At 50.3% G+C, this 16,222-nt stretch overlaps 1 protein-coding gene across 1 annotated transcript in view; it reads left to right on the top strand.

Moving 5' to 3' along the window:
• The window catches only part of DYSF (dysferlin), a 206,061-nt gene that overhangs the window by 36,402 nt on the left and 153,437 nt on the right, over window positions 1–16,222 (top strand). The window contains 4 exon segments of the mRNA XM_090281506.1: window positions 5,974–6,079; window positions 14,158–14,272; window positions 15,558–15,650; window positions 16,003–16,214. Coding sequence (XP_090137632.1) covers window positions 5,974–6,079; window positions 14,158–14,272; window positions 15,558–15,650; window positions 16,003–16,214 — 526 coding nt within the window.

Consider the following 16,222-nt stretch of genomic DNA (forward strand, 5'->3'; position numbering starts at 1 on the left):
AGGACATGCTTATTGATTTTAGAGAGAGGGGAAGGGAGGCAGAAAGAGAGGCAAAGAAACATTGATTGGTTACTTTTTTTGTATGTGCCCTGACTGGGACCGAACCTGCAATCCAGGCATGTACCCTGACTGGGAATTGAACCTGAGACCTGCCCTGGTCTGCAGGACCACACCTAACCAACTGAGCCACACTGGCCAGGGCCTATTTTTAAGCTTATATATATTATAGTTCAATGGTATTAAATACATTCACATTGTTGTGCAACCATCACCACTATCCATCTTCATAACTCTTTCATCCGTAAAAGTGAAACTATACCCATTAAACAATACCTCCCCATTCACCCTTTCCCACATCCTCTGACAACCACTATTAAACTTTCTATCCATGGTTTTGATAACTCTATTGGTAGCATATTATACACAGTCTTTTGCACTTTTTTTTTTTTTTAACACTTAGCAATGTCTCTTGAAGATTTTCCATATAAAAGTCTATGGTATACTTCCCATTTCTATTGGATGACTGTACTGTACTATATCCCTCTTCTGTGACAGACATTTGGGTTGTCTCCCATGTTTTCTTCTTATAAACAATGATGTAAAATGACTCAATGTTTTAAAATAAATTTGTTTAGATTTCTTTGTGCTTCATTAAAATAAACTTACTTGCCCCCCTTCATTCACATCCTCCCACTTAAGGCTCAGCTTTGGAGGCCACCACCCATAGCTCCTCTCCCATCTCTGACAGGGCAGTAGCCCTACTGGATGGTGGATTTGGGAATTCATTCTTTCCATGGAGGAAATGGAAACAGCTTCAACCTCTCCCTCCATCCTCCATGTCAATTTCTATTTCATTCTATCTTTGGGATGGCAGCAGCTCTTTCAGCCTGGGCGTTTCTCCTGCCCCCCCACATTCCAGGCGCTCCAGAACAGCAGGGCCAGGAGGGACGATGGTGGGGGAGGGGTTGCTGGGGAGGCTGAGGGAGCAGCAGCGTTCTTCTGTGAGTAGGCGGCAGTGGGCGGGCCCAGGCCCACCAGCCAGCCAGGCTCTGCACACACCCGGGGCTGGCCACAAGGCAGCCTGTGCAGGACCCCCAGGCCCTACTGAATCCTGTCTGCCACACTTGGCCACTGGTTAGTGCCTCCTGAGAGCAGGGTGTCCCTGATTTGGAAGGTCTCTAGGCTATAGGGTCTGTGTCTCAGTCTTCATCTCCAGATGGGGTGGGTCTCCTCAAGGGTCTGGGCCTTCCCATGACTGAGGCCCCTGGAATAAAGCTGCGGCTCCTTCATCCTCTGTGAAACGAATGAACAGTGGCCTCAGACCGCTGCCACCTCCCAGGGAGTCCCCTCCACTGTTCGCCCCCCCCCCCTTCCTCCTCCCAGAGCACTTCTGTGCTGCCCACTAGGGACTTCCTACTCCTGAGGCTTTGGGACAGACTGCCTGCCTGCAGTCCTTCCTTCAAGGGGGCTAGGGCTTGCAAAGCCTCCCAGCTCCTCAGAGGGACTCCCAGGGTCTATGGCAGGGCTGGTAGGTGGGGGAGCATTTTATGGCCCGAAAGACATTTAAGGGAGGAAATAACAAGCAGTCCTTTGTGGCCAGAGGTGCCTGGGCTGGCAGGGGAGGGGCTGGCGCTTCCTTTTGCATTTCCTTCCATTGTTCCTGCCCCTCTTCCTGGAATTCTCCTGGGGGAAGGGGGGCGGGGGTGCTGGGTGGGCTGGGTGCCAGAAAGGGAGGCAGGGGAGGCCTGGCTTTGCTCTGTGCCCTGTGGCCGCCGCAGTGTGTGCACCCAACGACCAGGCCTGCTGCTCCCTCTGCTCCTCAGCCAGGCCTGCCTCCCGCTTCCCCAGGCTGACCCCTCAGGGAATCTGAGGACCTGAATTTCAGGGCAGCCTCCCTAAGAGGGATTGTTCAAGCAAGTCTCTCCACTCTGCTGCCTTTGCTTTCCCATGAAGGATAGGGGTGACTCTGATTGTCAATGTCACATGGATGCATAGGTCCTCTATACCCACTGTCTGGTCTTTTTGATAATGCCTGGATCCTGAGGATACTTCAGGAAATATGCTAATGACAGATGCCTTCCGCTCACTTGCTTGGGATGGAGACACTCCCAGAGCCCAAATACAAGTTTGCTCTGGACAGTGAAGGACTAGAACACAAACCAGTCCAAATTTTAGAAAATGTGACTCCACTAGCATGGTTCTCTGCTAGGACCCTGGAACATGTCTCTTTTTAGTCCTCTCTTTAAAGAAATATTAGAAAAACTGATCTCGAACGCAGGTCAGGCTTATTGCCTTGCTAGCAAGGGAACCTGCAAGGTGACCAAGAGTCTGCTGGTTCCGCGAGGGATGGAAATCGAGGGATGTTATTGTCCAGGATAAATAAGCAGCTAGTTTATTTATTTGTTGTGGCAAAATACACATAACAAAACTTACCATTTTAACCACTGTCAGTCAAAAAAATTTTTTGTGTATATTTGAACCAAATTTTGAGGACTTGCCCAGAAGCAAAATCTCAACAGATTGAAAAAATGTTCTGGAGAATGAGTTTTGCAGTTCTTTTTATGCACTTAGGATCAAAGGAGAAGATGTAAGGAAGGTACAGGAAGTCCATTTGTGGTAGACTAAGGAGGCAGGAGAAAGCAAAGGGGGGGAATATCTAGGATTGGATAAAAAGCAAAACAGAGAAACACATACTTCTTTTATATTGCTGGGTACAGGATAGTTAATTAATGTTACCAGACAGGGGACCTGGTTCTGAGTGGGTCTGCCTCGGGCCAGGCGTAGTGTGTGGGTTTTTGACTTCGTCCAGGAAAGATTTTACAAGGGTCTAAGGTGATTGAGAATATGTTTATGAAAGCTGGGGTCAGTGAAAGAAAGAAGGGCTTAGCGTGGAAGAAACAATGGAAGAGCCCAGGGTGGGCTGCTTTAGCTCTCTAAAAATGTTATAGTAAAGATATGAGCTGAAGCAATGCTGCTTTAGTGCACTGGGAAGTCAGAGAAAAGGGGGCCACCCTGGCTGGTGTGGCTCAGTGGATTGAGCGCTGGCCTGCAAACCAAATTTTTGCTCCTTTGATCCCCAGTCAGGGCACATGCCTGGGTTGCAGGCCAGGTCCTCAGTTGGGGGCGGTTGAGAGGCAGCCACACATTGATGTTTCTCTCCCTCTTTTTCTCATTCCCTTCCACACTCTCTAAAAATAAATAAATAAATACTCTTTTAAAAGTTTTTTTTTTAAAAAGAAAAGGGGGCCTTGGGTACAGGATCAGGGGGTTAGCCCAGGACCAGCTGCTGCTGCCTGCTGCTCCCCTGGTTGCAAGCCCCATGGGGACCTTGAGAGTTTAGGAGATGTGTACCTGTGGGGGAAGAAGAGGGGAAAGGGAAAGGCACTGTCCTTGTCCCTCAGAGGGGTCCTTTGTTTTCAGGGTTTTTGTTTGTCCCTTGCAGGTGGGAATCTTAGGGGAGGTCTCAGGGGAGGGTTTTAGCAGAATATTCATCAGGTGTGCTCTTTCAGGGTTGTGGTCCCCACTGATTGGTCAGTGCCAGGGCAGAGTTCATTGGTCACTGTGGTTGCTCCTGGTGTCACTCAACTGGTTTTGCTGCTTTTCTGGGCCAGGAGCTGAAATACAACTGAGGCCTAGATGTTACCTCTAGGAAGGTGACCTTCTGTATCTGGCTGTAAATGGCTGGCCAGTTTGCTCAGCTATCTGTCTCAGTTTCCCCATTCTACTTGCCAAGGAATTTTCCTAGTTTCTTACTACCCTGCCTACTAGCACTTATAGTACATAGAGATAGGATACGGGGAACAGGATAACAGTGAAGTGTTCTGTGGTCTCGTGCTCTGGTGGTCTTGTGCTCTGGCGCCTTGGTTTGTGCTTTGAGGGGTAGGAAAAGAAAATTGATGTTTCAAGACGTGTTATCTTAGAACATAAGAACCATGGACAAAGTTCCACTAAGGGAAAGATTGACTTTTGGTAAGGAAGCCATAGGCCTGGGATGTGTGACTACCTGCTATGATCTGAGCTTGTCAGGTTTATTACATAGCCCCTTTTTTGCTCACGCCATTTTAAGTGTGCAGTTCAGTGGCACTACACCCATTCACATTGTTGAGCAACTATCACCACCACCATCTCCAGAACATGTTTGTCACCCAAACTGAAACTGTACTTACTAAATGACTTCCTCTTCCCCGTTTCTACCCAGTCACAGATAACCACTGTTCTACTTTCTATCTCTACAAACTTGCCTATTCTAGGTACTTTATATAAGTGGAGTCATACAATATTTGACCTTTTGTATATGTCTTATTTCACTTAGCATAATGCCTTCAAGTTTCATCCACATTGTAGTAGGTGTCAGAATTTCTCTCCTTTTTAAGTCTGAATAATATTCCAACATTTTATTTCTCCATTCATCTGCTGATAGACTCTTGGGTTGCTTCTACCTTTTAGCTTTTGTGACTAATGCTGCTATGAATGTGGGTGTACAAATATCTCTTAAAGTCCCTGATTTTTAATTCTTCTAGATAAATACCCAGAAGTGCATTTGCTTGATCATGTTGTAGTTCTATTTTTGAAGTTTTGGGGAACTACCATACTGTTTTCTTTCTTCCTTTCTTCCTTTTCCTTTCTTCCTTTTCCCTTCCCTTCCCTTCCCTTCCCGTCCCGTCCTGTCCCGTCCCTTCCCGTCCCTTCCTGTCCCTTCCTTTCCCATTGATTTTTAGAGAAAGAGAGATGAAGGGCGAGAGGGAGGGAGGGAGGAGGAAAGAGAGAGAGAAACATTGATTTGTTGTTCTACTTATTCCTGCATTCACTGGTTGCTTCTTATATGTGCCCTGACCAGGGATAGAACCCACAGCCTTGGTGCATTGGGACGACACTCCAACCAACTGAGCTACCATACTGTTTTCCACATTAGCTGCACCCTTTTTCATTCCTATTAATTGCACAGGGTTCCGATTTCTCCACGCTTCACCAGCATTTGTTGTTTTCTGTTTTTTTGATAGTTACCATATGATGTTGTAAGCAGCCAGTTTTAAAAATCAGCTTAGGTCAAGATTGAAGTTTTATTTCATGAGGTCATAAAAACCCATATTCAAATCAGTTGTTGCAGAGACTAAGAGAAGGAAGGGCTCAGATAACAGGTGTGCTGTTTAAACATTAAGAAAAAAAATTGAGAAGCAAACGCTGAGAGGGCACCTGAGGTGTTCCTTGTTCATATGCAGGAAGTACGCAGAAGGACAGTGCAGGCACCAGGCTGCAACTGTGATTGACACAGGCTGCTTGCTGCTCCTGATGTCCTTCTGCCACTGTGGAGTGCAGTTTGGGAAACATAACCATTTTCCTTGGCACTCTTTGAAGGGTCCCTTCGCTGATCATCACACAGTAACCTACTCTTTTCTAAGAGCCCATCCATTTATGGGGCCCCCAGCCAGCCCCCAGTCAGAGATGTGGCCTCAGGTGTATGGTGGGCAGTCCTGGGCCTCTCGGGAGTGGACTGGTTGGCCAAGCTCTAGGAAAGCAGTATAGACAGCCTGTGTAGACACGGGTTAGATGGGCTGCTGAGGTGTGGGAGCAATGTGGATGTGATGGTGGGGAAACTGCCCTCCTTTCAGGAGAAGCCCATCTGATGGTGGCTGAGGTCTGATGGCCAAGGCAGCCCTTATGTGGGCCACCCAGACAGGCGGGGTGGCAGGGCTGGGCCTCTGGGAGGGGCAGAGAGGGGTCAAAGTTGACTTTGGGAAAAGGGAAGGTGTCCCTTGTCCCTCTCGTGCCAGGAGAGGGGCCTGACCTTCCAGGGATGGTGCATAGGGTGACCAGGGCAGGGGGAGCCTTGAGGGTCCTAGGTGACTGCTGTTCTAGAAAGATCAGCTTATCTGTGTGGTGTTTGTGTGGTAGTGAGGGTGGTAAGGGGTGTGGTGGGAGTAGAGCCAGACACATTAGGCTAGTTTTCTATATTCTACTTTTCCCTCCTCTCAGGTTCCTGGGGGAAGCCAAGATCCCACTCCAGGAGGTCCTTGCCACCCCCAGTCTGTCTGCCAGCTACAATGCCCCCCTGCTGGACGCCAAGAAGCAGCCTACAGGGGTAAGTGCTCAATGAACCTCTGCATCAGGCCCATTTCTGGCTGTGTTGCTATGACCCACGCCAGCTCCCAGCAACCAGGTCTAGCCCTGCCTGGCCAGAGCTCAGGGTTCCTGGCAGGGGCTCGTGGGTGGATGAGATATGGGAGGGGGAGGAGAGCGAGCCTGGCTCCACCTGCAGGACTGGAGTCATCCTTGCCTCACACCAGCTAGGCCTGCCCCTGTGTCCCTTCCTGGGGTTAGTTTTTCACTAGAGACCGATGTCTTCCCAAGCTTCCCACAGCCTTGGTTGTGCTCCCCACCCCAATCTCCCTGGCAGCCCTTTCTCACCACCCAACCCCCCTGCTTTACATCCAGAATATCTGAATCATCTGGAGCGTACATCACAAGGGAAGGGAGACAGACAGGTGCCCCACCCCCTCCCGCCACCCAGACTCCCTTCCTTTCCTCCTTTGTCCTTTCCGTCCTCCCCAAACCTTCCCAGTGCTCTCCCAGTTCTTGTAGACAATTTCCAGCCCTCATCTCTGGCCTCCTGTTATTTTTAGTGAGCTAAATATACTCTGCAGGGTTCTTTCTTCCTGGGCATTAGAATTCCTGACCTTCTCTCTGGGTCAGCCTCCCAGGATGCACTGGGGAGAGTATCAATTTGGAAGAAGTGGTGGCACCTGGGGGGATTCTGGGCTAGCATTCTTTCTGACAGAGTGGGGTGCCTTGCCCCATGGAGTGTGCGTGAGTGTGAGTGTGTGTGAGAGTGTATAAATGTGAGTGTGTGAGTGTATGAGTTTATGAGAGTGTGTGTGTGTGAGTGTATAAGTGAGTGTGTTAGAGTGTGTGAGTGTGAGTTTGTGAGAATATAAGTGTGTGAGAGCGTGAGTTTGAGTGTGTGAGTGTGTATGGGGCACCTCGCTGGCTTGCTGAGTCAGAAGTGGCCAGTCTGGGCAGAGCTCTGAATAGAATCGCTAGTGGGCCCCGAGACCTAGAGGAAGAGGGTGACTAACTGAAGTTACACAGTGAATGGATGTCCAAGTGGGCACATGAGTCAGAGGGTACACTCATAAACTCCCAGGGCTGGAAGGGACTTGCATGGACTCCTGGTTTACTGCCCTCCAGATGTTGGAACTTTCTCCTGAGGAGTCTTAGGCTGCGAAAACCAGGATTCTTCCTTGAGGGGGACATGCCACGTCCCAGGGGAATCCATTCCTTTCTCAGCCCAGGCTCACTGGTAGAACATTCTGGGTCAGGGCAGTGTTCACTGAGCTTGTCTCCATCACTCCTGAGTACCCTCTTGACTTCCCTTTGACTCCTGAGGCTCCCAATTGTTTTTAGTTCAAATTGCCAGTGCAGGTGTGTGGGGATTTTCTCCTATACCACTGAGTGATTCTCTGACATCAGCCGGGTGTCACCTCCTGAGACAGAGCTTTTCACACCTGGTCCTTGTCCATGGGGCTGAACCAGGCCAGTGACACCGCAGAGGCCTGGCCTCTCCTCTCACTCTTGGAAGGTGATGGATGGGAGAGGAGGGCTGGGCCCCTCTTGGTTCAGCCCCCAGCTGAGTGCAGCCTGAGAAAGATGGGGCCTCCCTCCCTGCTGCCCAGGAGGCAGCTCTGGCCTGTGGAGAGGGCCAGGACCACCTTTGAGTCCCTGTGATAGCACTAAGTGCACTAAGTGCAGCCCCAGGCAGGTCTCTTCTGAGCTGGGGCTTCCCACCTGGGACCTGGGGCTGGCTGCACTGTGGCGGGAGGCACAGAAAACGGACTATGACAAGGGACAGAGAGCCCTGTCAGAAGCTATAGGTTCTCCCTGGCCCTTTGTTGAAGTCAATTTCTGGGCTGAGCCCAGTGGGCAGTGCATGCCAGGCATCCCTGATTGGTTGTAGCTCAGACTGTCTCCGTGGCCACAGGACCTGCTGATGGAGTGAGAGGAGTGAACACAGGGCCTGCGGCATCCTTAGGAAACCCAGAGGGGCTGAGAGGAGGAGAGAGGCCTGCTGCAAGCTGGGTGTAGACTCCAACTGCCTGTTGCTCAGGGTTCTCACTGAAGTCCCTTCAGATATGGCACACTGCGCCATGAACCATGAGAAGATGCCAACTCCGTCCTCAGACAGAGTCTAGACTGAAGAGGAAAACACTAGCCCTATCCTGGGGGAGCCTCCAGCCATGGGAGTATGGACGCCTGTGGAGGAAAGAAGTACCGTGCTCACAAATATCTTTTGAGAGAGAGCAGCTTGCTGATGAGGGTCTGGCTACACCATGAACACTGTATTGGCATAGCCTCGGCCTTAACAGCCAGTCAGATCAGAAAGAGGAACCTGTTGGGGGACAAGAACACAAGGAACCCAGTGGTGTTGTGGGCCAGAGAGCCAGGAAAGCACTGTGTGTTGGGAGCAGGGGCCTGGGGTGGCAGACAACATGTTCTGGTGAACCCCTGAGTGTCCTTCCGGTGGTTTGAAGATGCTGCTCCCCCCTCCCCCCATCTCAGCTCAGGGCCACATCTTGTCCTCCGCCAGCTTCTGGATGTTGTCTGAGGGAAGGGTAAGTAAGACCCGGGCACATGCGGGGCTTTCCTGTCCCTCAGGAAGTGTGTGGCTGCACAACCTGTAGGAGGATCTGATGAGGTGTCCCCTGTCTTTGCCTTTTGTTTCTTGGGACCCTTCAGAATTCTGTGATATTCTTGACTGTGACCCCAAGATGGTAGATGTGGGTGACTAAGGTTCCTGACCCAGGTGGACACACGACTGACTGCTAATGATCTTGTGGTAGGATGTCTGCACGGTGGTGCTGGGGTTGGAGACCTGTGGAATGGGGCTGTCATGTGGGGGTACTTAAATAGGGTCCTCCTGGGGGTTGTAGGCCAAGGTCCTGTGGTTGGGAAAGCATGGAGCTCACGTACACCCCGCAGGGGGAAAATCTCAGCTCTGGTTATATCTGGAGATGGGGACAGGGGATGAAGTGTGATGTCATGGTGAGGGTGGGATGTCCTGACAGTGGGTAAGTCCCACAGACATGCCGCCTTTCTTAGATTCTCAGCAGAGCTAGGGGCGAGGCCTCCGGTATTAACCACCCAGGTCTTGAAGCAGTGGTCCCTGGAGCCTGCCCCCTGGTGGCGAGACCTGCTTCAGATCCTGAGTTCTGGGTCCCGTGAAGCTGCCAGGGGAGCTCCTGTGGCTCCTTGTCAGACATAGAAAAGATGGGCCTGGGGCTGGGCTGTAAATCTCATTCAGGTATCTGGAGTTGCCAGCATATTGCCCATCCTTCAGGAGGTGGGTATGGAGTTCTCAGTGTGAAGGAAACGGGATACTTAGGAAACCCCAGGAAGGGTTGTGAGATGGTTGCGGGATTCTAGGGTGCTGCTCCTGAGCCCAAGTGCTAAGGTGCTGACACCCAGGCCAAAGTGTTACACTCCTGTATCTCCAACTCTGCACAGAGATTGGGTACCAGGCACCCCCATGTGATGTGGAGGGGGTGGGTAGGCAGGGTGAGCTCTGAAGAATAGGAAAGGGTATTTTTCAAGACATTCTGGCCCCAGGGTCTGGGGACCTCAGCCACCAAGTGTAAGAAGTACCTGGGGCTGCAGGACAGCCAAGCAGTGAGCCCTTTACGTTTTTGCTCAGCTCTCTTCACCCCACTGGAGTCCACTCAGAGCACATGATTTGACAACAACCTGCACTCCCTTCTGCTCCCCTGATCTTTCTTGCTCTGGTTTACCTTTACTTTTCTTTTTAACATACTGTATAAATGTACTGTATTTTTCGCTCCATAAGATGCACTTTCTTTTCCCCCCAAAATGGGGGGAAATGTCTGCATCTTATGGAGCAAATATTGTGTCACAGACCATGATGTGTATTACCTGACTTGGGGTTCCCAGAAAACTAGAAGAGTACTTGAACCTTAAAGTCTCTCCTCATTTATTAATGACAGTGATGATGTTCTTAATACTGCCGTTGACTGCTGTTCACTTTACATGGTTGAAATATTCTGTTATATTTTATTAAATATTTTAGTACACCATTTGGTTCAGAATATTCTTTTTCTTGTTTTCTTCCTCTAAACCTAGGTGTGTCTTATGGTCAGGTGCGTCTTATAGTGCAAAAAATACAGTATATATTTATTTTGTTTATTATTTATTGTCTGTTTCCTCTGTCAGATGTCAGCTCTGTGAGGGCGGGAGCCTTTGCTTTGTTCATGGAAGTAACCCAGTATCCTGCTGTGCTTGGTGCTTGGCTCCTTGCAGGTGCTCAGTACATATTTGAGGCAGGAATGAATGAGCAAATGAATGAATGGACAGCTCTTTCAGGTGGGGCCCCACTCCCAGTCTTTCGGATGCAGGACCCACTCAGGCTGAGCTGAGCAGACCTCACACAGGGCAGCCTCATGGGTATTTGGGGCTTGTGCTTGGTTAGATTCTCTGCTGTCACCATCTTGAAATTCTTAGTAAATTTTTAACAAGGGGCCTGAACTTCTATTTTGCACCAGGCCTGCAAATTATGTGGCTGGTCTTGACCTCACATGACTCCTCAAGAGTGGAAATCAGCATGAGTGGGTGGGGGCCTTATGTGTCTCTGCTGAGTGAGATTCCCGTGGTGGAAGCAGTAGCAGACTTCTTTGGTTTTCTCAACCTTCTATTTTAAAGTGATTTAAGATTCAGAGAAAAGTTGCAAGAGTAGGATAAAGAATATTTTGTCCCAAATCATTTGAGGCCAAGTTGCCAACCTCCAGGCCCACCTTCCTGAATTTAGTGTGTATTTTCTCTGATTAGGGCTTTCTCCTACTGAACCATAACAACCTTCAACATTGATAAAATGAACGTTGAGACAGCATTGCAATCTAATCCACTGACCTGCATTCAAGTTTCATCAACTTTTTCAACAGTGTCTGTTGGAAACAAAGGATCCAATTAAGGATCATGGGTTGTGTTAGTTGTTTTGTCTCTCTAGTGTCCTTCTCTCTGGGAACAGTCCTCAGTCTTTCTTTGACTTTTATAACCTGGTGACCTTGACATTTTTGGAAATACAGGCTTGTAGCTTGAGACCGTTCCTCAGCTTGGGCCTGTCTGATGTTTCCTTGCGATTTGATTCAGGTTGTGCACCTTGGGCAGGTACTGCACGGTGATGCTGTGCTGCCCTCACTGCATCCCGGGGTGATATGGTTTTGATTTGTTCTATTACTGTGCTATTAAGCTTGCTCATTTGGTTAAAGTAGCATTTGCTGGGTTTCTCCACTAATCCCAAATCCATTCCTCTAATAAGTAAGAATTTGAAGGGGAGCTACTCTGTGTAAAGACCCGGTGCCTGATCCAACTTTTACCCAACAGTTTTAACAATCATTGTTGCTTCTTGATTGGGTTAATTATTGTTTTGATGGTTGTTAAATGGTGGTATTCTAAGTCAGTTATTTTGTTACAGAACCCCTGGGCTGCTCCAATTGAAAACAAACCCACTGGCTCTTTAGTTAGGGGCCCGCTTGCCTGCCGCCAAAATTATAACTTTCAATACCAGAGTTTAGCGAAAAGAAAAAGTTTATTTAACAGTTATATAGATTTAGTTACTTGTGGATTTCTGCTGTCAAGTCTTATGTTCTTTAAAACACCCATAAACACATATCCTTGCCCCCCCCCCCCCACCAAACCAGGCTAGTTTTAGAAAAGTCAGAGAAACCCTTTCCCTACTTTCCAAACACAGTTCAGCTTTACCAGTAGCTGCCAATCATTCAATCCTGATTGGGGAGACCTCGTCTGTGTTATGGGGTCCACCAGCTTTTAATCCAGAACCTCGTGGATTCTCAGCCTCCTTGGAACCTGCATAGTTAGTCCTTTTGAAATCCGCACAGTCAGCCTCAGCCTTAGTCAAATTCGCACAGTCAGCCTGGCTAAAATGTCTGCCGCTTATTTTTAAATCCCTGACTACGTCTTCTGATGCAGTGGGTGCGGTAACCAGTTCTGACCATTCACAGAACCTTATGCAGGCTCTGTGTGCTTTTTCCATACCATCCCCTGGTCCAAGTCCCCTCCCATCTACCTGAGGCTTCAGATGCATTAAAGCCATTTTGCATAAAAAAAACACTAGCCACCAGCCTCAGGCATATGGAGGCATTTTAAAAGCTGCTTCCTTCTCCCCATCCCCCCGCCGCAAACTCTGGGGATTTTTGGAACACCCCTGTTTCTGTAACAATTTTTTTTTTCCCCTGCACTAATCAGTTGGCACTTCACTGTAAGAAAAAGCTTCCTTCCTTATTTATTTATTCCCATATGGATTCATGTATTCCTCTTTTATTCAGTGGTTTAATGTTACTATTACTTATTTTCATGTTTAAATTGTCCCAGATTTGGCTAGTAGCAGCCACTGAGTCTCCTCTGTCCTTTTGGTATGTTTCTATCATTCTTTGAGTACTTCTTTGCCTTCTGGAATAAAAAGTGCCCCAGGGTCACCTTCTACCAATCCTGGTATAACCATGCAATTAGTTATTTCTCTACAGAGCGTGAATTCCCTTTTGACTGAGTACGGAAAAATACAGATGTTCATACCCACCCCAGACCTGAACTGGAGTCTCCAGCAGTCAGTCGGGCTATGGGCGGGGCTGGGTATTTGGGGCGGGGCCCCAGAGGCTGTGCCTTCTCCTTCTTTGGGTTGCAGGGGCTTGAGTTGGGAGTGCTGGGGGCACTGGCTGCACCAGTGGCGGCACCGGGTGGTGGTTTAGGAACCTGCAGCGGCGGTTAGGGAATGCCTTGGATCTGGCACTTGAGGGGTCTCATTGCCTTCGCAGGCCTCGCCTCCTCCAGGGCCTCTCCTCAGTGTTCTGAGTCCCACCCTCCCACCAGCCCTGCCTTTACTTACTCTGGCTGCCCCCCTGCTCAGACCCCAGTCTGGAGGGTTCAAGCCCCAGAGCTGGATATATCCAGGGCCTTGAGCACCTTCTGTCTCAGAATCAGAATTTGCTCCCGGAGTTTCTGGACATCCCTAATATTACTCAGTAGAGATAGATGCCTAATGGATTGTACCAGAGACACTTAGACGATATAATGCATCATTAACAATTATGTTTATAAAGGGTTTGTCAAAACCTGGGGAAATGCTTATTGTTTAATGTTAAGTAAAAGAAAAGCATTTTATATATAACAGAGCTAGCTGTATACTGTTCAAAATGATTAGAGAGAATGATAGCTAAATGTGAACAGTGGTGGAATTGTAGCAATTTGTTCTTTTTCCTTGTTTTTCTTTCTTTAAAAGTTTTGAACTTTCCAGACTTTTAAAAATAGAGCATTTATTACTTTGATTGACTACAAAAAGCCCACCCCAGGAGGTCTGTTGGACCTGGGGTTCCAGGAAAGGCTCGGCCAGGCCCCCACTGGCCTAGGAGTTTCAGGGCTGGAAGGGCCCCTTGGAACAGTGCAGGTGTCATGTCAGGGTCAGGTGGGTGGGGGCACAGGCAGCCTTCCCCTGTCCATGTGAATGATGCGACCCCTCGCTTTCCTTTTGGCTGGTCAAAGCTGGAGCAGCTGCAGGTGAGGTGGGGACAGAGGTGCTTCTGGGAGTGCAGAGGGCTCAGGCGCCAGGCTCAGAGCCAAGGCTGAGCAGAACAAGGCTGAGCAGACCAAGGCTGTATGGTCTGTGGAGACACAGGGGAGGGCCCTCACCTGAGCAGAATGGTTAAGGGGGCTTTTTCCTGAAGATAGGCCTGGGTGGAGAGTGGAAAAATCCTGCAGGAGAGACTGGGTTGATGATTCATTTATAGAAGTTTAGGATGTGCTCTGTCAACTCATTTAACTCTCATTGGACCCATGGGGAAGGTACTATTGCTATTAGTACCCCTGTTTTATGGAGGAGGAAATGGAGGCACAGAGAGGTTACAGATCCTGCCCTAGGTTGCACAGCTCCTGGTTGGGGAAACCTGACTTCAGGTTCTGTGCTCTTAACCATATGACTATGTTGATGGACCCTGAGAGGAGGCTTTGCCACAGCCTCCTGCAAACCTGACCCATCAGAGCCATCTTCCTTGGTGGAGGGATGAAAGGAACAGGAAAGAGGGTGGAGGGCAGTGGTCTGAGACCAATGCACTAACCTGCTCCCCCCTCACCTATCTCTCCCAGGCCTCGCTGGTCCTGCAGGTGTCGTACACGCCACTCCCTGGAGCTGTGCCCCTGTTCCCACCCACCACTCCTCTGGAACCCTCCCCGACTCTGCCTGACCAAGATATGATGGGAGGTGAGGAACCCCTTCACCTTGGAAGCGCCCAGTGGAAGAAGTATAGCTGAAGCTCCTGAGCCTGGGGTGGGGACCACATGAGGCTTCCGCAGCATGTGCTGCCTACCCCAGGTTGGGGGAGAAGAGCAGACATTGGTGGGTGGGAGACCTGAGAGCAGCTTCCTGCCACACAGGAAGAAGACAGGAGGGTGTGCTACCCTAGTGCCACTAGGATTATTAGTATGAAGAGACTGCCCCTCCCTCCCCACCCCCACAAAGCTGTTCAGGGAGGGAGTTGTGCCTGGACTGGGTACTCTGCACTGTGCAGCTTCGGATGGGTGGGTGCTTTAGAAGGTATGCCTGTGCTGAGATGGGGTCTGTCCCAGGTGATACCTGAAGCCCTGCCCACTCCCCAGAGCCTAGTGCTTCCCTGCCCTGGCACTTAGCAGACCTTTGGTGCTGACATGCGACAAAAGAGCGGGATTTTCCTTGAAAGAGCTCTGGGTTAAAGTCAGAAGACACGAGTTCCAGTCTTGACTTTGACATCAATCAGCTGTGTGACTTTGGGCTGGCCACTCTCCCTCTCTGGGCCTATAGTTTATCATCTGTGAAAAGAGCCTACAATTAGCTAAGACCCAAGGTTGCTTCAGTTCACTTCATTCACCTCTGTTGGGCTTGTCAAGGGAAGACCAAGCCCAGGGTGGCTGGCTTTCCAGTAGGGGACCTGGTTGGTCCAGCCAGCCAGCTGAGGTGGGCAGGAAGCTACACACAGGTAGGCCAGGTAGGCATTCACCCATGGGAAAGAGTCTATAGTTTCTCTCACGGTGAAGAGACCAAGAGGCAGGCACAGTATTACACCTGAGCATCCCCTGCCTCTGTGCACCCTGAGCCTGTCCTGGAGCCCAGTCCTGCATGGGGCGCTCAGTGAGGGAGGCAAAGCAGGCCCATCTTGTCAAGGCTTTTGCTCTGTCTGAGTTTGGGCATAGGGAGCTCGCTCTGGGCTACAGTCTAGGCGACAGAGGGTGGGGAGGGTTCAGGGCCCCGAATGTGGCTCTGTTAGGTTCATGCTGCTCAAGGGAGGCTCTCAGAGATGACTAACTCCCAGTCCTGGTTGGAAGGTGCTGAGAGGGACAGTCTCTAACGGGCAAGGCATCTGCTCCTGAGCTCTGTGTCAGGCTGTGGTGGGGGCGGGGTTGGGGGGGAGGGCAGGGGCGAGCCGGGTTGGGTGGTAAAGGAGGAGCTGGGCCAGCTGCCCTCACTCAGCCCCCTCCTCCCATCCTGGGGCTGTGCCCTGCCCACGTGCCAGGTTGGGGACAGAGCCGGGCCGAGACTTGGTCCCTGCTCAGTGACAGCACTGTGGACACGAGATGCTCTGGAAAGAAGTGGCTGGCCCCCACGGGTGAGACATAGCCAGGGCTGTCCTGACCCCCGAACTATCACTATAACCATCTCATTGCTGCCTTCAGCAGCTCACAAGACGGGGGCGAGGTGGTCAGGGGGTTCCATCCTGCAGGACACGGGGGGGGGGGGGCCAGGGCCATTCTCTTTCCTTCCTGTGGACTAACTGGACTGACTGCCCCCATGTTTGAACTGTTTCAAGTTTCTCTTCTTCCTTCCTCATCCATCCTGGCTTGTTGATGGGAGGAGAGGGGCAATATTGATGCCCAGGCCCTTTGGATCCTCTGTTAGCTTGGCTGATCCCAAGGGCGGGGCCGAGGGACCCAGAACTCATTAGCACCCTCTCCTCCCAGACACAGGAGGAGAGGAGGACACTGAGGACCAGCTGCTTACAGGAGATGAGGCAGAGCCATTCCTGGATCAGACTGGTGCCCTGGGCCCCGGGGATCCTACTACTCCGAAGAAGCCAGCTTCCCATCCTCCCCCATACCACCGTGGGAATAAAAGGAAGAGAAGCGCACCCACACCCAGAAAGGTGCTGTCGGATAAGCCGCAGGACTTCCAGGTAATGGG

The sequence above is a fragment of the Furipterus horrens genome, unplaced genomic scaffold (assembly GCF_987537825.1).
Source record: "Furipterus horrens unplaced genomic scaffold, mFurHor1.1.pri manual_scaffold_6, whole genome shotgun sequence".
NCBI lineage: Eukaryota > Metazoa > Chordata > Mammalia > Chiroptera > Furipteridae > Furipterus > Furipterus horrens.